This window comes from Mytilus galloprovincialis, chromosome 8, assembly GCF_965363235.1.
Source record: "Mytilus galloprovincialis chromosome 8, xbMytGall1.hap1.1, whole genome shotgun sequence".
NCBI lineage: Eukaryota > Metazoa > Mollusca > Bivalvia > Mytilida > Mytilidae > Mytilus > Mytilus galloprovincialis.
In genome coordinates this window covers 71938147-71960703 of record NC_134845.1, presented here as the reverse complement: position 1 = coordinate 71960703, position 22557 = coordinate 71938147, and the positions used below count along the sequence as shown (strand labels likewise).

The window sequence follows — 22557 nt, the reverse complement described above, 5'->3', positions numbered from 1 at the left end:
TTAAACCAGGGACTTTCTATACTAAGTATACTAAGTATAGAAAGTCCCCAGTGGCGGATCCAGAAGTGTTCATAAGTGGGGGCCCACTGACTGCCTAAGAGGGGGCCCGCTCCAGTCATGCTTCAGTGATTCCCTATATAATCAACCAATTTTTTCCCAGAAAAGGGGGGTCCCGGGCCCCCTGAAAAACCCTCTAAATCCGCCTCTGGTCCCTGATTAAACCAAGAGTCAGTCTAAATGGTGAAGTAGAAATCATTCATGAGTCATTCATTGATACCTTAAAATCATATTTTTTCTTTATCTAACCTTGTTTTCATTGGAAGTCGAGTGTAAGTTTCTTGATATTTTCAAGGACGTATAACTAATAATATACGTCCTTGATATTTTATTATCTACTGCCCTTAGTTTTTCCCGAGTATTTTTCATAACGGTTCTTGTAAACGGAACAGATACGTAGTCAATACCGGAAATTTTATTTTCGCTGCCGTTTAATTTTTAAGCATTTACCAGACAAAGACGCGCACTTTGCCTTATTCAAAACGTTTCTTTGATACGCGTGTTGCATTGGATACAGAACTATAAACAATATTCATTAGTTATTTTAAAAGTCACAAAATATATATATATTCAATTGCATTGCAACAAAAGTCTCAAAAATGGATGGGGATTTTGAACTCGAAAAAATACGCCAGGAAATCCAGCAAGAAAAGCAAATGAAGTAAGAAAATATGTTTTCGAAGACAAATGTTATTTAACTGTTTAAACATTCTTTCGAACGGCATTCCCGAACATAAACAAAAAGCCCGCATACAATATTGTCCGTCGGACAAAATATCATATAAGATATTGTCTACTGAAACTACTTCATAATGAAATACTGTATACTATAAGACAATATTTTTTATGAAATAGCGTCCTATTCAATGAAAATTTGTCACTCTTTTCTGGACTATAATTTACATTTCACTATGAAATAGTGTAACACAAAAATTGTTCCTGGTTAGGGTGAAGTTTGATGCCTATTTAAACCTGCTGCATTTGTTTGAACCTGTCCTAAGTAAGGAACCTGATGTTCAGTGGGTTTTTTTGGTTTTTTTTTTATGTGGTTCATATGGTACATTATGTGTTTCTCGATTCTCTGTTTTTCTTCTTTTGTTACAGAAAACCATCAACGTACTGATGTTTACTTTCCGGCGCATGCCTGGTAAATGTTTTTTGATAAATTTATGTGAATAATTTTTGTCAAAATATAAATTAACAAAATATATCTTGTTCAAAGTTGTTTTTGGTCATACATGTATATTTTGGTATTTTCAATTTTTTACAATTTTTCTTTGTTTTTAATTTATACAATTTTTTATTTCGTTTTTAAATATTACTTTTTTTATTTTTATTTTTTGGTATAAGATAAAAACAAGAGTATCTGTTTATTTCAGATGAGGGTAAGTATCAAGGAGCACGTTGTGTGTGAGTGCATCCTTGAAGTTTTTGGTAATTTTAAAATAGATTTGACCATTTGTTTGCCTGTTTGAATGGTTTTACACTAGTCATTTTTGGGCCCTTTATACCTATAGCTTGATGTTCTGTGTGAGCTAAGGCTCCCTTATGATGACTGTACTTTGACCTTTAATGGTTTACCTTTATGAATTGTGACTTGGATGGATGGTTGCCACTCATACATGCTACATGTACTATGTACACGTACCACATCTTCTTACATCTATTATTTTAAGGCACATTGTATATTTTCTAAATATTACAGAGAAATGTTGGAGCAATCTGCAGCTGAGTTGAGAGCTACTGTAGAAGAACTAGAGAACAGATATGATACTGTTGACAATGAAGGTAATTCCTCAGAAAGTTTTGTCTGTGTTTTTTGCTGAATTAAATGCTGCTCCATGCAGGAACAGATCTTCACATTTATTGTATATAGTTGATCATTTTTCCATTTGTTATCATATACAGTTCAAAATTTTTATATTTGTCTGTGTTGGTAAGCATATTTGTCTGAAAATTTAGTTATTAAAAAATAAACTAATGCTAACTTTGCTTTTCTGTTTCAAAATAACAAACTTTTAAAAAGACTGTTATACATTGATAGTATACAATGTACAATTAACTGAACTTAAAAAAGACTAAAAGAATGAAAAGTCAGTGTTCTTGTTTTCCTTTCTAAACCTATGTAAAAATAATAAGGATTTTATAAGATGTTTAGAAATTGCTCTTTACACGATCTCTTACACTATATGCAAGAAAAATTATAAAAAGAAAAGTGAACAACAATTTTTTCGCATGAATAAAACCAGCGGATTTTGAATATCTGACAAAAAGTCAAAAACTAGAGGAGCAAACCACCTTAATTACATCTGATTTGTTGTTTTAATTAACAAAAACAATAAGTTGATCTTTTTGTATGCTGTTGTATATAGAAGCAGCTGTAAGTTCTACTTTTGAAAAGTTGAAATTGGTTACTAACATGACTTAGATTGTGAAGTTGTCCTCTATTTTGTTACATTTAGTTAGAAAAGCAAAATGCGAATTAGGTGGATTGCATTATATCAGTATTGATCTAAGAGGATTGCTTTTATTCAAATTTAACTTTAAGAAATTTATTATGATATCTATTCACTTTTGAAAAGTGACTTATCATATTTTACCTATTGACCATTCCAGCAAAAAATATAAGTAAGTAAACAAAGTATTGCTTGTTATTATAGCTGACTGACTTGGTGTTCACTATCTCTGTACTTGTGTACAAAGAACTAAAGATAATAAGGCTGATGTAAATAGCTTAAAACTTTGTTTCATAGTAGTTTAGGTTTTACAGTCATATAAAAAACGGTGAACCTATGTTGACTCTTGTTAGCATTGATACGATGTAAATTTATAAAAGATTCACACAGAAATCACAAATTACTACCGAAAAATGTTCAGGAAACGCGAAATTCAATTTGAAAAAATCGCTAAGATGACCGTAAATCATTATCAAAATATTTTCAAGATGACCGTAACATAAAACAAGGATGACCGTAACTTGTAAAAGAAGACCGTAATTTGTAAAGATTGACTGTAATTTATAAAGGATGATCGTAACTTTTAAATGATGACCCTCAATTGTAAGAATATCCGTATTTGTATTCTTAGCTTTTTGTTGTGTTTGTCTCAATAGGGGCTTAGTTAGCGGATATAAACATGTTTCATCAATTTATTTTTAACTATTTGCCGTATTTTGAGTTAATGACAAGGATAGTAAATTGCAAATTTCTCGTAAACAATGAAATATTTAATGATAACGACTTTAAAATTTTAATACAAATTGACAGAGATACGACGAAAAGTTGAAGAAACAAGAATGTGTCCCTCTGAGGTGTCTCCAGTACATGCCTCATCTACACTATAACTTTCTATGTTCAGTGGACTGTTAAAATGGGAAAAAAACTGTAATTTGGCATTATGATTAGAAAGATCAAAATTTTATCATAGAAAACATGTGTACTAAGTTTCAAGTTGATTGGACTTCAACGTCATCAAAAACCTCCTCGACCAAAAACTTTAACCTGAGGTGGGACAGACGGACGAACGAGCAGACTAACGGAAGAACAAACAAACGGACGCACAGACGTGAAAACATAATACCCATGAATGGAGCATAAAAAACACTAATCAAACATGAATATCCGGTAATCGAGCCCGCGTGTATGGTTCCAGAGGAAGCAGATTAAAATCTTAAATGTCTTTATATATGAATAACATTGCTATATATACAAATTGACAAAGTTCCCCTCAGTGATTGATCCAAAGGGGGTGTTGGGGGTTCGGGGTCCCTTTTTATTTACTGATCAGTGCATTTGAATGGGGACACATAGTTTGAACCCCCTTTACCCTTGGTTGGGACCCCCCTTTTTTTTAAATGGCTTTATCCGCCCCTGCCCCTTGTGATACGCTATACGCACAAGACCATTTTAAGGATCTATTTTGCTGGAGCTCGCCTTCACTAGTTTGGTCGTAGTATTTTAAAAGACAAAATAGAAGACAAATCAAAGACAATATAAATTAATATCAATCGGTGTACATCCATTGGCATTTTTAAAAAAGTGCAAAAGTGCATTTTATATATGTCATTACAAGGAATTCCAGAAATAAAAAAAAAATCTTTTGGCTTTTAGTTGGAGGCTGTGCAGCACACTTTTTTTTATTATACTTGTAAGGTGTCATTTAAGCGCGCTTTTGTTGCATGTTTTCCCCACTTTTACATGTGCATGTCTTGTTGTATGTTCATTTTAAAAATTATACCCTCTACTGTAAAAACAGATATATATGGTGAACTTCGTATTTATATCAGGACTTTTATTTGTCTCGTAAGTTGTTTAGACGGACCTGTAACTTTGCCGTAGTTTGGCTTTTGGTGGGACTGTTTTGGCTGTGAATAATAGAAATGAAGTTTCTAATATTTTAATATGCCGCAACACCTAAGTCATGTATTACAATTAACAATACATAATAATATATATATACAAACATAACAAATATAGATAAAGAATAATTGAAGAAGTTTCCATAATATGTTTATAAATAAGTGGTTGACCTTATGAGGTTAACATCTTCAATTATGTAAATAAGTTGCCCATTTAAACTTGATAATAGAAAGAGAATTTATGACCTTTAACAACATTAATCTACAGTGACCGTTAGAACGTAACTAACTTTATTAAGTATATTTATAAATGAATTTAATCAATTCTTTACAACTTTAAATTAAAGTCGCTTTACTGTAAAATATTCTCAAATTATGGATTGTCCGTTTTACCAAAAATAAAGTAAAATTTATTTCCTCACATTTAAAGCACTTCTTATTTTCTCCTACCTATAGAATATACTCTCATATAAATACGTTTTATATCAACACCATTAATCATTTGATACCAAAAAAGTAGTTATACAAATACGGATATTTCTTAGAATTGACGATCATCCTTTAAAAGTTACGGTCATCATTTAGAAATTACGGTCATCCTTTACAAATTACGGTCATCTTGTAACCAATTAGGGTCACCCTTGTTATGAATTGCTGATTCTGTTACGGTCATCTCGATTGTGATTTACGGTCATCTTAGCGATTTTTTTAAATCGAATTTCCTGTTTCATACACATTTCTCAGAAGTAATTTGTGATTTCCGTGTGAATCTTTTATAAATTTACATCGTATCAATGTCTCCTTTGTAAAGAAAATGATATAGAAACACTGTAACAGACAATACAGATACTGACCTATTTTTTCATCCGACATCTTGGGATGACCGTGAATGCAGTTACGGTCATCAGCTTTACCCCAGTGATTGTAAAGTCAGATTAGCATTAGCCCTTGTTTTAGTTTGCTTGTGATATTTGATTTCAAAAACATTAAGTTGATTAACTGATTACTTTTGTAAGACTTTGTCTACAATGTAATGATTCCATCAGGACAGAAGAATTCCTGGGAAGGGAAGTGTATTTATAGGAGTGGTACTTTGCCAGTTTTAGGCTAGTAGTTTAATGCAGTTTGCATTTTGTAGTCAATTCAAATTATGGTGTTGTTTTATCTTTTTGGTGAATTTTTTTTGACATACAAAACATTGGAATTTATAGCATTATATACCAAAAACATTTAATGATAATTCTTTGGATCAATTGAAAATCTAAAAAAAAATGAAAGGTACAATGTACATGTACTTTTACCTCTTTTTTGTTTGAAAAATTTTATTACACATTTTTCAAAAAGTATTTTCAATTATCAAGATAAGCACTGTCATTCAGCAAATTGTAATAGCTTGCTTCTATGTTTATATTTGAAAAATAAGATTTTTTCATGCCATCTTAATTAGACAAAAATATGGAGCAGGATATGTACATTGTACCTCCATCTTTTCAAAATATAACAGGTGTTCACCCTTTTGCATTAATGTGCTTTAAAATCTTTTACTTTACCAATTACCATGATTACATATTATAAGTTAAAACTAACCATTTTACTTTCTGTGATTTATATGTACTTATTTTATCATTTTACTGTGCTTATCCAGTGACCTTTGGGGTATCACATTAGCCATGGCTCTAACAGTTTACCTAATTGCAGTTAGATTTCTTCTCCCACTAACTGATCAACTGGTAAAATATTTTAGCAGATTGCTCAAGTGAAATGTTGTTAGTATGAAGTGAGTGCTGTAAAATCAAAAGTAATACTTACCACCCAGATCCAGTTAGTTTATATCTTTATCATTCTTTTCAAACACAATAATGACTTACTATAGTATGAGTCACTGAATAAGAAGGTCTAATATTGACAAGGAAACTTCTATCATAAATAGATTTTATAAATAAATAGTTCAAAACATTGTTTTGAAAGTCTTTAATTTATAGCTCCGTTTTCCAACAACAAGTTAGTGCATAATTGTAATTTGGATTTTTTTTCTAAAGCAATTACTTATCTGCTACCATTAAAGGGAAATAATTTACATTACTGAAAATCAGCAAAATTTTGTCACAATTTTTGTCTGACAAATATCAACTTTCCTCATTTAATTTGTTTGTAACATTATTTTTATGATTATTAAACTTTTATCCTCTGTTTAGAAAAGAACAATGAAATTTATTTTTAAGATGATTGAAATTTTGAAAAAAAAATGTTAAAAACCTATTATTGAACACATTCAAAGTTCTATAAATCATACAAATTCCCCTGTAAATTAAGAAAGTATCACCAGTCCAGTAGTCAGTTATTTTATTTTTGACATGAATTTTTATTGATATGGTAAAATTATAGATTAACAGCTGTTTTGCAAAACTTTGCATTGTTCAAAGTACTAAGGATTCTCTACTATGGAGAACAAGATAACTTATAAGCAGTATTTGGCAAAACCTTTGTAATTTGTGTCCTAAATGCCCTTCAACTTTCTCCTAATTTGGCAATTCAATTTTTTTTATTTAAGACGTATTGATGATTTTTTTGTAGGCAAAGTCATAAGCCTGGTATCATTAATTAATTTTTTAGTGAACAATAACTCAATAAAAATTATTTCCCTTTAATTCCAGCAGATCAGTAATTTGTATAGAAAATATTATAAGAATCATAATTACACAATAACTTTGTCTTAGAAGACAAAGCTATAAAATATACATCTACAAAACAATGGTTTGAACTATTTATTTATAAAATCTATTTATGATAGAAGTTTTCATATCAAAATTATACCTTTTTATTCAGTGACTCATACTATAGTAAGTCATTTTTTGTTTGTTTGAAAAGAATGACAAAGATATAAACTAACTGGATCTGGGTGGTAAGTATTTTCACAAATTCTAAACTTATGACTATGAAACTTATAAATTACAATGTATGTGATGTATGTGAAAAGGAAGTAGAAAATATCACTCATTTATTTCTATTATGTTCTGAATTAGTAGAATTTCATCTGTTTATGCAACAGAAGTTGTCAGTTTTATTTGATAATGTTGATTCTGACAAAATTGATAATTTAGTGTATGAAGAGGTATTTATGTTTGGTTTATTTGGATCTATCAAAGGCGTAAATGTAAGTTTTGTCAATTTCATGTTATCTGTAGCGAGATATTGTATCTTCAGAAGAAGGAATTTACTTAAAAATTTAAACAGTAATGTTGATCTTATTAGACTATTTAAATTCACTGTAAAACATTATATAACTTACCTGTATGAATATTTATGTGATGCAAAATGTATGAGAAATGTTTTTGAGAAACACTTTTTAAAAAATAATATTCTGGTACAAGAAACCGAAGGTGTCATAACATTTAATTTCTAATTATTGTGCTGATTATATATATGTGATTATACTTAAAACATTGCTTTGTGATATTTTTGTGTAATATGTAATATATCTGTTGTATATATATGTTGAAGAATTGAATAAAGATAAAAAAAAAAAATCTGGGTGGTAAGTATTACTTTTGATTTTACAGCACTCACTTCACACTAACAACATTTCACTTGAGCAATCTGCTAAAATATTTTACCAGTTGATCAGTTTGTAGGAAAAGAAATCAAACTGCAATTCGGTAAACTGTTTGAGCCATTGCTATTGTGATACCCCAAAGGTCACTGGATAAGCACTGTAATGTAATTTATTTGTTAGTTTATTTTTATGCAGTTAAGCTGCATTATGCGAGCACCCTAGATTTGTGTTCTTCCCAATAAATGCTGAAATACTTGCCATTGTTATTATCTAGCTCGCTACTATGTTATATATAACTAATTGAACACTTTTTTAATACTTTTTATTCTGGATTACAAAAAATATGATCAGAAAAACCTTAAATGATCGTCGATTTATCCAAGAGTTTTAAAGTTACACATAGGAAGTAGTGCTTATTAAGAACCCTTGTGTAGTTCATTATGACTTGTACTTTCGGCCAAGATGTCAAAGAACAATTGTATGAAATATTTAATCGCCGAAAATCTCTTAAGACAAGTAGTTTAGATTTCCCAAATGGCAAAAGTCGTAGGAATATTGTTTGTCATCAATACGTAGTACAACTACGTCAGTAGTCTATTATATAATAAGTTCAACTGTTCATGCTGTTGGCGGCAATTTCAAATTAGAAAAAGAAATGTTCGTATCTTTTCAATTTGGAGGCAGGTGTGCAAATTAGCAGTGGTCCGAGATCCGCGACCTTCCACTTTTGCAAGCGGAATTTCGCCTAGGATAGTTGGTTTCTAGCTACGCCCGACGTAGTTACCTTCCACTTGAAAGAAAATAAGAGTTAACTTGGCAAACCATTACCTTTTCACCATGTTCACCAAAGTCTCCAATTAAACGAGCTAAAAACTTATTTTTATCATTATTATTCATGACAGCGATGTTCGTTTTGTTCAATCGCTAGCTTTATACAGAAAATAGCCGACAAATATTGTATAAATTCGAGTAAAATCGTATCTGATTGACAAAAACAACATTGTAAAAACATAACAATGGCGGCCGTGAAGACAAAATTTTACAATATCGGATCCGATCCCGGAAGCGGATAAGGGTAATTCCGGGTTTGGCGATCAATTACGCAGGTGAAAAAAATACATCTATGCATGGTAAATGAATATAAACACTAGAATTGTAAATCAAAAGATATATATAAAAGAAAGAAAAAGCAAAAAAATATTTTATGCAGAAACTCAAAATTCTTTTTGACAAATTTTAATTTAAAAATCCAATACAACGTGACAGCTGGGAACAGTATATCTAACAATATACATGTTCATGGTCACAGTCTAAATTTTCTTTATCAGTGATAAATGATGATAATGCATGTGAGATGCTTTTAAAGTGTAAACATAGTACTGCAATTTCAAAGGATTATTTTTTTTATCTCAGTTTTGAAGGGTCAATTAAAGTAGCTGAAAATTTCTTTATTTTCACAAATAATGCAACTATAGTATATATACCTGAATGTAAGTAAATCATATGATATATAGGTGGCATCCTTTGGGCCACTCCACCCCCTCCTGTTTAATAACTTGGAAACGGTCGAGCTCCCACCCCTAAACCATATGAGGAGCAGATCCAGGATTTTAGGTTAGGAGGGGTGCTAACTTAAATTTTCTCCGAGCAGAGCGAGGCTAAAAAAATATTGAGGTAAAATTATCGGAATATTCTTTAAGCTGAGAACAACCCATGCTTTGCAAATTTATGGGGGGTGCACGCCCCCCCCCCCCCCCGACTGAATCTGCCCCTGCATATATTCAAGTATAGGACAATATAATGAAATATAGGGGGAGTCCATAGAGTTACCCCACCCTCCTGTTTGAGAACTTGGAAACGGTCGAGATCCACACCCTTTAACCATATATATTCATGTTTGTGACAATATGAAAAATCAAATGAAATATAGGAAGAGTCGCTGGGGGTCACCCCAACCCTCCTGTTTTAGAATTTAAAAATGGTCGAGATCCCCAACCTTAAACCATATATATTCATGTATGGGACAATATAACAAATCAGATTAAATATAGAGGGAGTCCCTTGGGTCACCCCACCCCTCCTGTTTGAGAATTTGAAACCCGTTGAGATCCCCAACCCTTAACCATATATATTCATGTACGGGACAATATAACAGTTCAAATGAAAGATAGGGGGCGTCCCTGGGGTCACTGTACACCCTCCTGTTTGAGAACTTGGAAATGGTCAAGATCCTCACCCCTAAACCATATATACTCATGTATGGGACAATATAACAAATCAAATGAAATATAGGGGAAGTCCCTGTGGTCACCCCAACCCTCCTGTTTAAGAACTTGGAAACGATCAAGATCCCCACCCCGAAACAATATATATTCATGTATGGGCCAATATAACTAATTAAATGAAATATAGGGGGAGTCCCTGGGGTCACCCTACCCCTCCTGTTTGAGAACTTAGAAACCAATGAGACCCCCCCCCCCCCTAAACCATATATATTCATGTATGGGACAATATAACAAATAAAATGAAATGTAGGGGAAGTCCCTAGGGTCACCCTACCCCCAGTAGCGGATCCAGAAATTTTCATAAGTGGGGGCCCACTGACCATCCTAAGAGGGGACCCGCTCCAGTCACGCTTCAGTGATTCCCTATATAAGCAACTATTTTTTTTTCCCAAAAGGGGGGGGCACCCCCCTAAATCCTCTGCCTACCCCTACATGTTTGAGAACTTGGTTTTTGGTTAACTGCCTTCAGCGCTTACAGCGCTTTGATTTACATCATATTTATATATAGCCATTTGTATAATCTTCCTGACCTGAACCAACAGCAAATAAAATTTTCAATTATGGTATGTCAAGTGAATTCAGGTTTAAAAGTAAGAAAATTCTCTTCTCTTTTGATATCTGCATGATGTTACCTTGATGCTTCATACCTTGTATGCAGATACCTTATATTACAAGGTTTTTGTCCGTCTAATGTCCTTGACCTCATAGTTCAGAGACTTCTTGAAAAATGTTTAGATTTTTTGGGGTCATGTAACTTTCTCACTGATTATGCATAAGCATGGTATATGAGTTTCTTTGAACAAAAACATGTTCGTTGGTTTTATCGTTTGCAATGGTTAACATTTTCTAGTATTGGGGCAGTTTATATCTTACTTTAGGGTAAAAAAGCTGATGTATTATTGGCTTGCAAGTCAATACTCAACTCTTTTGAATCATTATTCACCAAAACCTTTATTTTGACCTTGGTGGAGAGGGTTTGTGTCTGTGTTGAGCATGTGGTCTATTCATTTAAAAGAAAAGAATGTCAACGTTGAAACCTTTCATGGACTTACATGTACAATGTATACATCCCTCAAAAAATCTTACTTACATGTACTTGTAAGTAGTTTTATCTTTTTAAGGAAATGAGTGGAAAACCAGGTATGAAACTCAAACAGAAATAAATGAACAGCTTGAAAGACAAATACTGAATTTGCAGAATAAAGTACAGGAAGCAAAATCTAATCTTAAAGATGGTAAGTATTTATATGTCAATTAGTACTTCAGAAATCTGAGCAAAGCTTCAAACAAACAAGTGTCTGGCAAAAATGAAACTCATTCTCAACTTTGATAACAAACTTATGGTCTTTGTTTGCTCCATGTGTTATTATAGAAGTGTCACATGATATGATGTTTTCATATAAAATTTTTTATATAAATTATGTTCAACAAATAACTTTGTTTTTGTGTCCACACAGGGAAGTGATTATTGTTTGTCATCTGTTTTACCCATGTGTTATTTGCCTCTGCTCCAAACCTACTTGATATAAATTAACTTATCAAGATTACCAAAATTTAAGAATCTTCAGGCAAAAACTCTCAGTAATTTCATATAACTTCCAAGGGATAAAAAAATCGCACTGTTACCCAAATTAAAACATTAACAGTACAGTCTATTATAAAATCTATTAAGATAGCACCGTGGTAATAAATATAACACAACTGTGTATTGAATTTTATTTATTTGCCATATAGAGTTGTTGTTTGTCTTCAACTGATGTCAAGTTTAGATATTCTTTCTATGTAAGAATTTTTTTAATTTTTTAGCTCACGTGGCCCGAAGGGCCAAAGTGAGCTTATGCCATCACTTGGCGTCCGTCGTCATCCGTCGTCTGTCGTCTTAAACTATTTCAAGAATCTTCTCCTCTGAAACTACTAGGCCAAATACTTCCAAACTTTAACTGAATGTTCCTTAGGGTATTTAGTTTATAAATTGTATCCGAAGTTTTGATCTAGCAACAAACATGGTCGCCATTGCTAAAAATAGAACATAGGGGTCAAATGCAGTTTTTGGCTTATATCTCAAAAACAAAAGCATTTAGAGCAAATCTGACATGGGGGGTAAAATGTTCATTAGGTCAAGATCTATCAGCCCTGAAATTTTCAGATGAATCAAACAACCCATTGTTGGGTTGCTGCCACTTAATTGGTAATTTTAAGGAAATTTTGCAGTTTTTGTTCATTACCTTGAATATCATTATAGATAAAGATAAACTATAAACAGCAAAAATGATCAGCAAAGTAAGATCTACAAATAAGTTAATATGACCAAAATTGTCAATTGACCCCTTAAGGGGTTCTTGTCCTTTAATGACAATTTTTCACAATTTGTTCATCATATTTGCTAACTTTAAAAAATCTTCTCCTCTAAAACACGCAACTAAATTCAACCAAACTTCAACTGAATGATCAGTAGGGTGTATAAAATAAAGTTTGTGGTTTATTTTCTATTTCGTCAAAAAACATGGCCGTCATGGCTAAAAATAGAACACAGGGTAAAATGCAGTTTTTGGCTTACATCTCAAAAACTCCAGCATTTAGAGCAAATAAGACAAGAAGTTAAAGTGTTTATTAGGTCAAGGTCTACCTGTCCTGAAATTTTCAGCCGAATTGGGTAACTGGTTTTTCAGGTATAATGCCCCTGAATTGATGATTTTAAAGAAATTTTGCAGTGTTTGTTTATTATCTTATTATAGATACAGATAAACTGTTAATAGCAATTGTATTGTGAATCATCAGATTGACCTAGACTGTATCTTAATCAATTGTAGGGTGAACTCATGCCCATTTCTTTCCAGAGGTTCCTAAGAGGCTTTAAAAGGTATTTCCAGGATAGTACATGGCCTTTGTTACTCGGTTTAATTTACAACAAACATTAATTTATTAATTTAGGCATTGTTTACCAGGTTACCAGGTGAGCGATTCAGGCTCTTGAGAGCCTCTTGTTTTTAAAGCAAAATTTTCAGAAGACATTACCCATTTTGTGTAAAAGTTTTCAACCTGTCTATCCTTGAAACTTCAATGATAGATTAATTGATATTATTTAATACAATTTTTTTTATTGAAGTTGTGCACCTGATAAAATTAAAATGTTTGAGGAGTATTTTCTTTCACATTCTGAATATTTTTTAAATATTGCCAATAGTACATCAAGCTTCAATGATAAATATAAGGTGCACCAGGCCAGACTATTAAAGTAAAAGCTCTTCAAAAGTTTATTGGTATTGAACTAGACAATGTTACCATATTCTTATATAATTATTTCTTTTGATTTTTATTATAAAGATGAGAATTTAAATGAATCCTCCAGTGTTGAACAAAAGAAAAAAACTAATTCACTTGAAAGTAAACCCCTCCAACATAAACAAGAGAAAATTAAGTCAAAGACAAATAACACAGCAGTCAAAGGTAAAATAAAGTGTGTGAAAAACTAAATAAAAAAGGCATGGTGTTTATATTTTAGTATAAAACAAATTACACTAGTAACTAACTTGATAATATAATTGAAAAGTTGTGGCACAATAATTGTAAACTATTATTGTACCATTTGTCAATTGGCACTGAAAGAAACAACTGTTAGTTACCATTATCTAGCAAAGGGACATTTATAAGTTGTTTATTTTTAATGGTAGAAAAGTTAGACAGTACAACATGGACATATCATATTTGTATGCTCAGTCATTGTTCAGCATAATACAGGTTTGCCTGTCTCTGTCCATTTGTAAATTCTTACTTTAGTAGTTTGTGTATATAGTTTGAATTATCCATTTCTCAAAAAGTTGAAATTTAATATGTAATGCCAATTGTAATTCATTACTGCAGTTCTGTTGCAGTGCTGTCTAAGCTCTAACTTAGCAATAATTAAAAGGGCCAGTTAATCATAATTGAGAATAATCTCTCACATATGGTCTAGTTCAATAGGTGTTTATATGCTACAATAGGTCAATAAGTCCATCAAAAAAATGTCCAAGCAACTGACTGTCAGACAAAAATGTGTTAGCTAAATGGTTGATATTTCAAAACCTTGTCATCTGCACCTTAGGCTGAGCATAAACATGTAAAACAAATATAAGCTCCAATAACCCAAATATTATTCATCAGCATAAAAAATCTGTTATTCCAAAAGTCGAGTGTTTTTGTGACAAAAATATCATAAAAATGACATTTTTTTTTCCTCCAATTATAATACATGTAATCACTTTCATAAGTCTCAGAATAGTATAATGACACCTAGCAAGAAGCTTTAAGAAGGCATTTTGTAGCCTAATGAAACTTCAAGAACCTAAACTACAATATTGAGATCATAGGTCTGAAAGTTTGAACACTCATTGGCATTGTTTTTCTTTTGTGTTTGTATCTGGAAGTTAAAAATTCCATTACAGTGTTACAGTATCTAAATTGTTTACTATAATAATGATATAGTACATAGGGTCTGTTATAGAAAAGCATGCTTCAATATAATCATTTTAATTTGTTTTTTTAAAGTTTAACAACATTGTTGCATGATTTAAACCTTTATTTGATATAAAATTGAATACTTAATTCTGCTGCAACTGTTTTGTTTTGATCTAATAACATGTGTATTTTGCTGTCAGATGACTTTTTCCCTGATGGTAGGGTACGACCATATCGTCGTACAGTGCGACACAGAACAGGTACATATTTGTACTTTGGCTAAATATTGTTGTATGAATTACTAAAGTGTTCAATTGAATCTAACCAGAATTGAAATATATGTTAATAGACTGAAGTTTTTCAAGTGTTTAAACAGACATTAACATTTGTTTTCTTGATGAACAGGAGGTCATACAAAAGTAGCAGAAATTTAGAGTATTCAAGTCTTTCAGATAATAAATCAATCACAATCTAGGGTTGAGACTGTGAAGTGTTGTGTTGTATTTATTATTTTCCAAACATTATTGAGTGACTATTATCTCATTTTATTTCTAACTATTGATAATATACCATTCTTCTCAGAAATAACATCTTTCTGATTACTGTTTATATTTCAAATTCTTTTTTTGTTTGTTAAGTCTTGATAAACTTTTTCCAGTTCAGTACAGTGTAAAAGGTGAGATATCACAATATTTTTATTTTTTTTTATGCTAGAGACAATTAAATGAGTGACTTTTATCATTTTATAATGTTTTGTGATAGGTAAATTAGAAATATATATGTATTAGCAAATGTTTTTGCATTAACATATTTTCCAAATAATAATTTTTTCAAACTACTTAGAATTTTTGAGGATGTTTAGTAGTTGTATAATCATCAATTGCAAATGTTTTAACTTTTAATAACATATTCAAAATATACATTAGCTTATTTTTCTAATTTTTTTTGTATTGTTTTCTTTATTCAGTAAATAGAATTTTAGACGTTCATTTGTCAATTGTTTGCCCTTTCATCAGATAAGTTCATTGAATGGATGTCTAGATTTTGGTTTGCCCTTCCATCTGATAAGTTCAGTAGATGGATGTCTAGACTTTTATTTGTCGATTGTTAAGACCTTTTATCTGATAAATTCAATAGATGGATGTTTAGATGTATATTTGTCACTGTTTTGCCTTTCATCTTATAAGTTCAAATGTTTTTTAGATGTTTATGTGTCCATTGTTTGCCCTTTTCATCTGATAAGTTCATTAAATGGATGTTAAGATGTTTATGTGTCGATTGTTTGCCCTTCCATCTGATGGCAGTCATTCCATTCTTTTCCCTTATTCAGTATGATATGATTGATCCCATCATGCAGTATGAATTCTACAGTGATTTAAAAAAAAAATCATTATACAATTGTCACTTTTCATATCTTTACTTTCAAATTACTCATTTAGAAGTTCTATAGTTAGAAGGGTATCACTGCAATCAAAAGACCAAGTTTGTTAGGATATTGTTGTGGTATTGGGTAGATAATAAAGTACCTTTAGCAATATAGGAATTTGACTGCTCAGGGTTCTCACGAAGGCGAGTCCATGAGTCTTGGACTCATCAAAATCTGTCTGGACTCACCATTTTCAAAACTGGTGAGTCCACAGATGCATCAAGATTGAAATATTTTGTATTAACTGAACACAGTTTAACACAAATATCATTGTTTTATAGCAAAATTTTAAAAGTGATCTGAATTTGATTTGATTTCATTGCTCTGTTAGGAAATGGAGACTAAAATATTACTTATATTGCAATAAAATATTTTCTTCTTGCTGTTGGACTCATCATACCTAAAAATGATGAGTCCCTGGACTCGCCTTCAAAAATCCTTAGCGAGAACCTTGACTGCTCAACATAAGGTTTTGGATTTCTTATGGCTCAGAATAAAAGTTCTTAATTTCCCTGCTCTTTAGTATATGTCAGGTTAGACCTGAGCTATCATAATTCCCAAATAGATATGTATCTTCTAGATTATAGAAACAGCTTCATACACAAGAATCGTGATTATTTTTATATTTGAAGTTATATTTTGCTAATGTACTGATTCATCATAAGTTATTTGAGTTAAAAATTAACAGATTAATATAAGTTATAAGCTGATGTGTTAAATCTCAAAAAAAGTTATATCTCTAGCATTTTTTCAGAAATTTGATATTTTTGGTTGTGTTTTGATATTTAGTGTTACATTAAAATTTCAGTACGAACTAGAGCAGGTAGGAACTTACAGTCCCGTTCAAGTATGATGAGTAATTCTATCCAAGGTTCTGGGTCAATAGCTGACTCTAAACCTGGATCAGCAACAACAAAATCAACAGGAATTGAAATAAACATTGCATTTAGTCCCAGAGAAGGTAACAATACTACTGTGGTCACCTTTGTGGTCACACAACCTTTGTGGTCACATTACCTTTGTGGTGGTGCATTTTCTCTACTTTTAGTCAGTATGGTTATTTTGTCATTGTAAAACTTTCTTCAAACAACTTCTCTCATTTTGTACAGTTTTCAAAATTAACAAATACGGCTAACACCAGTACTTTATAAAGCTTTACCAAGCTAGTATAAAATTAGTTTCACTCAATAGAAATTGAATATTGATAGCTAGTATTAGAGATATCAGTTAGTTAAAGGAGATCTGCAGCTTTTTGGTTTGGCTGTTTTATGTTTTTTGAGATGACACATATTGAAATAAGCTTGATGAATAAACTTTTGAATTATAAACAAAACATCTGTTGTAGATGGAAAAGTTGATTTTTTTAATAATGTTAGTAAAATCAATTATTTTCTTCTTAAATGATGAATTGGATGTAATGGATGACAATTCAAATATGTGATAGACATGATTTAGAACTGTAGATCTCTTTTATTAATCAGTGTCTCTGCTTGAATATATAAAGTTTACGACTTGAAAACTGTACAGTAAGAGACTACACTTAATAATGCATTGAGTTGTTCACAGTATTAAAAGGAATCCTGGTTTGTAACAGCAGTTGTCACTTTTTGAATGAAGCACTATGTGTCACAATCATGTAAGATTCCTTTCTCTGAGATTTCCAGAAAAACAGGAGTCTGATGAAGTTAATGAATAGTTATGTCTGTTTGAATTCCATTATTGTTACATACATTTCTATGACATGATCCTTTAATAACTGACCAATACTATGGTGATTCCAGGCTTTCATTCTGTTGTATTTATGAATAAAAGAAATTGTTGAGTATATTTCAGTGTCAGTGAGACTTCCGTTAACACAAAAACTTTCAAAAGACACTAGAAGATCAAAACAAATCAACTCAATTGGTCTTTTTTTCAAATTTTTATTGTTCTCATCTTAAACTGCTAAGCCAGCTTTGCTAAGTCATGGAAGGTATAATGTTGTGCAATGTCCTTTGACAAATTCCCTGACATTTCATTGAATTTGGAGAACATTAAACTTAGATACCAAATTCAATGATTGACGATGATTAGTTAGTTAGTTTTAAAATTTCTACTCCCTGCAGTTATACAGGCAAATTAATCAAAACATTATTGGAATAGTCTAAGATCTTTACAGATATTTCGTTTTGTGAGGTTGGGAATAATGTAATAGGATATGGTGTATTAATTCATTATACAAAATCCTTACATGCTTCAAACCCAAATCAAAGGGAAATTTGAATTGACAATGTGGAAACTTTATACCATACTTTCATGGGTGATCAGAATCAAAATGTTACGTTTCAATCAAACAGGCAAGAAAATTGCATCCAATATTCTGTTCTTAATTTAGATACGAAAACTGTATAAAGATCGAACCTTATGTGATTTATTATTATGCATTGCTCTATTAATGCATTACATATGTTGCATTGAGTGCTTAGAGGTATAAAACTTTCATTTTTTGTCTCTGACACTATTTGCCAATATCAACTTAACCATATCAGAAAAAACATATCAGAACATTTTATTGAAATTTGATTTCTAAAAGATATTTTATGCACATGTAGTTTTAATTTTGTAAACTTTACTACTGATTCTATTGATTTTTTATTTTGATTGGTCATTTTTTTTCTTCAGATAATGTGATTTTAAGTCTTCAAAAGACCATTTCAAAAGCAATTGCTTAATTGTTTACTTAGAAAGTTGGTGAGTTAGACAATTTTAGGCAGTAAGAAATACTGTTTTTGTAATGTCTTTTTTGTCTTTGGTACTTTATAGCTTTTTTTTTGGTTACAAAATAAAAGAAAATATTTTATATGTATTTCTAGTTCATTGGTAAAAAGTTAATGTTTTGATCACATATTTTTGATGAAAATTTGCATAAAGGTTATTTTTTACCTGATTTAATCAAAATATGTAATAAAAAATATACCTTCATCAGGCTTCATGTGCTACTTTTTGATTAAAATGAGGTTGAAATTTCAGATATTTGTTAAAAATTCAGATATGTTGACATATTATTCATTTCGAAAGAATCATATAACTTTTTTTTGTTTTAAAAGATAAACAAAAGCTATTTTTTGTTAAATTTTTTGTAATACATTATCTATATAATAATCCTATATATCTGTGCATTTTTTTTTTGTCGAGCCTGCAACTTTAGTTGCAGAAAGCTCGACATAGGGATAGTGATCCGGCGGCAGCTACGGCGCCGGTGGCGTTAGCTTACTTCTTAAAAGCTTTATATTTTCGAAGGTGGAAGACCTGGACGCTTCATACTTTGTATATAGATGCCTCATGTTACGAAGTTTCCGTCAGTCACATGTCCAATGTCCTTGACCTCATTTTCATGGTTCAGTGACCACTTGAAAAAAAAGTTCAGATTTTTTGTAATGTTGAATTTTTTCTTATTATTAGTAATAGGATAACTATATTTGGTATGTGCGTTCCTTGCGAGGTCCTCATGCCCGTCAGACAGTTTTCACTTGACCTCGACCTCATTTCATGGATCAGTGAAGTTTTGGTGGTCAAGTCCATATCTCAGATACTATAAGCAATAGGGCTCGTATATTCGGTGTATGGAAGGACTGTAAGGTGTACATGTCCAACTGGCAGGTGTCATCTGACCTTGACCTCATTTTCATGGTTCAGTGGTTATAGTTAAGTTTTTGTGTTTTGGTCTGTTTTTCTCATACTTTATGCAATAGGTCTACTATATTTGTTGTATGGAATGATTGTAAGGTGTACATGTCTAGCGGGCAGATGTCGTCTGACCTTGACCTCATTTTCACGGTTCAGTGGTCAAAGTTAAGTTTTTGATTTTTGGTCTTTTTATCTAATACTATATGCCATAGGTCAACTATATTTGGTATATGGAAATATTTTATGATCTATATGTCAGTCACGCAGGTTTTCTTTTACGTGACCTCATTTTCACGGTTCATTGCACAGTGTTAAGTTATTGTGTTTTGGTCTATTTTTCTTAAACTATAAGTAATATGTCAACTATATTTGTTGTATGGAAGCATTGTTAACTGTACATGTCTGCCTGGCATGGGTTATCTGACCTTGACCTAATTTTTAGGGTTCATTGGTCTTTGTTTAGTTATCTTGGTTAATGTTAAGTTTATGTGACAGTTGTAATAAAGCTTTATACTTAGGACTATCAACATAATAACATAATAAATGATTAGTTAAGAAGGCGAGACATTTCAGCGTGTGCACTCTTGTTTAAAGAAATAACTAATTTTTATAAAATATTCGTGAATTTAGAAAAAAACGTGATGTTTTGCTGTATATTTATCCAATTTAAAAAAAATGGCATTATTGACTTTTTTTATGAAAATTGGTACATATATTCTAATGATTGTCATTGTGAAGGATAAACAAGAAATAATGTTTTTCCCGTAGATTATACTTTGATATTCTCAATTCTCTAATAATATTGATAGCAGTGCTGATTATCAATTATAAGTAATCTGCAGATTAATTCATGCAGTAAAGCTTCATATTTTTCTAACCACCCGCTCTACATGGAAATGGGAGTGATGATGCCCATAAACACAAAGTTTTTGATAGAAATGCATCGAACTCAAAAGTTGTCTTTTACATCATTTACATTGATAAATTATTTGCCAAATTATATATAAAGATACTTTTATTTACACGATGTGCAATTGTCCTAATACGAGAATTTATCGGGTCAATAAAATTCATATTTGGTGAGCAGTATTAGGACAATTGCACATTGTGTAACAAATTCATTCTGATCTGACTGTATAATACAAATTTATATATTCATATTCAAATTCAATTATTAGGACAAGATTAACTAAATATATTTAAGCATTTATTCTGAAACTGTGACAAATGAAAAATATTATATGACTATATATCAACTAGAAAATAATTTGTATTTATTAGGTCAATGGTATATAAGGGAGATAATTCCAATTGACATAATAACAAAAATGTACTGAAGTTTATTAGGACAATATCAGCCAATCAAATTGAGAATAATTCAGAATCAGAATAAAGATATTTGTCAGCTGTTGAAATTTTACAATGACAAAACTAACCTCTCTTTCTAACCTTGTTTCCTATTTAGATTTTATTTTAAGTGTAACTTTCCTTTTTTCAGTAATTACTCATTCCTTCACTTATTGACAAACATGTACACAAATTCACATGTGTATACTGCTTTAGGCCTGAAACAACTGGATTCATAAGAATTTATCTCAGATCCCCACCTGAGGTATTTTAGTTTAAACACTCATATTTTTACATTATCATACCATATCCATGTTACACAGCTTTTTTTTCATCAGTACTATTATATAATATTTCAATTCCATTTTTTCAAACAAATTGCTACCTTGGTTTATTTGAATTCTGCATGAGCAATAATGCTCATCCTGAACAAAATTAATGTAGCATAATTGAGAGTAACTACTTTATCTGTCTGTCTTATCTGAAACCATCTGTTTCCAGATAATTATAGTAAACTTAGGTTTATGACCTTAAAACTATTTACTCTTTATGTAATGAAGGTCAAAGTTTGATTGTCACAGTTACTGCAGTTACTTTAAATTTCATGAGTTAAAGCCCTTTACAACTCTAATTATTACTTACCATGAATTACAGATTAATTAGATGGCTTATGAAATATAGCTTATATTACAATTATTAAGAAACAAAATTGGACCCTAGCTTGTTTATCCAGCCCTTTATAGCTCATTCTTTAGAACCTCATGAGTCAGATAATAACACAACTTTTTATTTCATACTTAAGCATCAGAATATGATAGATAGGGTATCTTTTTTTCCTCGATTTGTAAACATTTAACAAAAGGAGGATGCATGTTGTGTCTGCAACTGCTTGACTGTCCCTATAACTGATTTTCAGAAATATGGTTTCACAGAAACTTTCTTATATACTGTAATGCTATTTACACTTCCTATTATTTTATTTGTTGATTTAAATGAATTTAAGGGTTTGTTTCCTTTGCAAAACAAGAACTTGACTATTCTACATATAATATATGTGAAGTCATTTTGTATCTGCAATTCCTCCTCGATGACTTATTGGAATTCATATATATTATCTTACATGATGTGATTTTGCACTGAGTTAATTTATGATTTGTTTGTTGACACAGTTTTTTTTTTGTTTCCCATAAATAAAATATAACTGTCAAATCAATTAATAAAAAGAAATTGGGAGTTTGAATTTTTGAATTTTGCAGGAATTTTTAGCTCACCTGACCTAAAGGCATCTATCATCCATGGTTCGTCGTCACATGATAATTCAGAGATCATTAATTATTGCAGTGAGTCAGGGGAGGCACTCCGAGCTATCTCCCCATTTCTTGAGATATTTTATATAAATAACTATGTGAACACTTATAAGTTTACGACTAAA

The 22557-nt window shown here is 31.1% G+C and overlaps 1 protein-coding gene across 9 annotated transcripts in view; it reads left to right on the top strand.

Annotated features, from left to right (window-relative positions):
- The first annotated feature begins 557 nt into the window (after positions 1-557).
- Positions 558-22557, top strand: part of LOC143042509 (coiled-coil domain-containing protein 169-like) — a 52048-nt gene continuing 30048 nt past the window's right edge. For 5 of the 9 annotated variants that reach the window (XM_076214847.1, XM_076214848.1, XM_076214846.1 and 2 more), the window contains exons 1-5: positions 558-718; positions 1763-1845; positions 11374-11487; positions 15345-15362; positions 16921-17073. In XM_076214847.1, coding sequence (XP_076070962.1) covers positions 657-718; positions 1763-1845; positions 11374-11487; positions 15345-15362; positions 16921-17073 — 430 coding nt within the window. In that variant the 5' untranslated portion in view covers positions 558-656. Of the gene's footprint in view, positions 719-1762; positions 1846-11373; positions 11488-14886; positions 14947-15344; positions 15363-16920; positions 17074-22557 lie in introns of all 9 variants that reach the window. The other 4 variants (XM_076214844.1, XM_076214850.1, XM_076214849.1 and 1 more) reach the window with 4 other exon arrangements.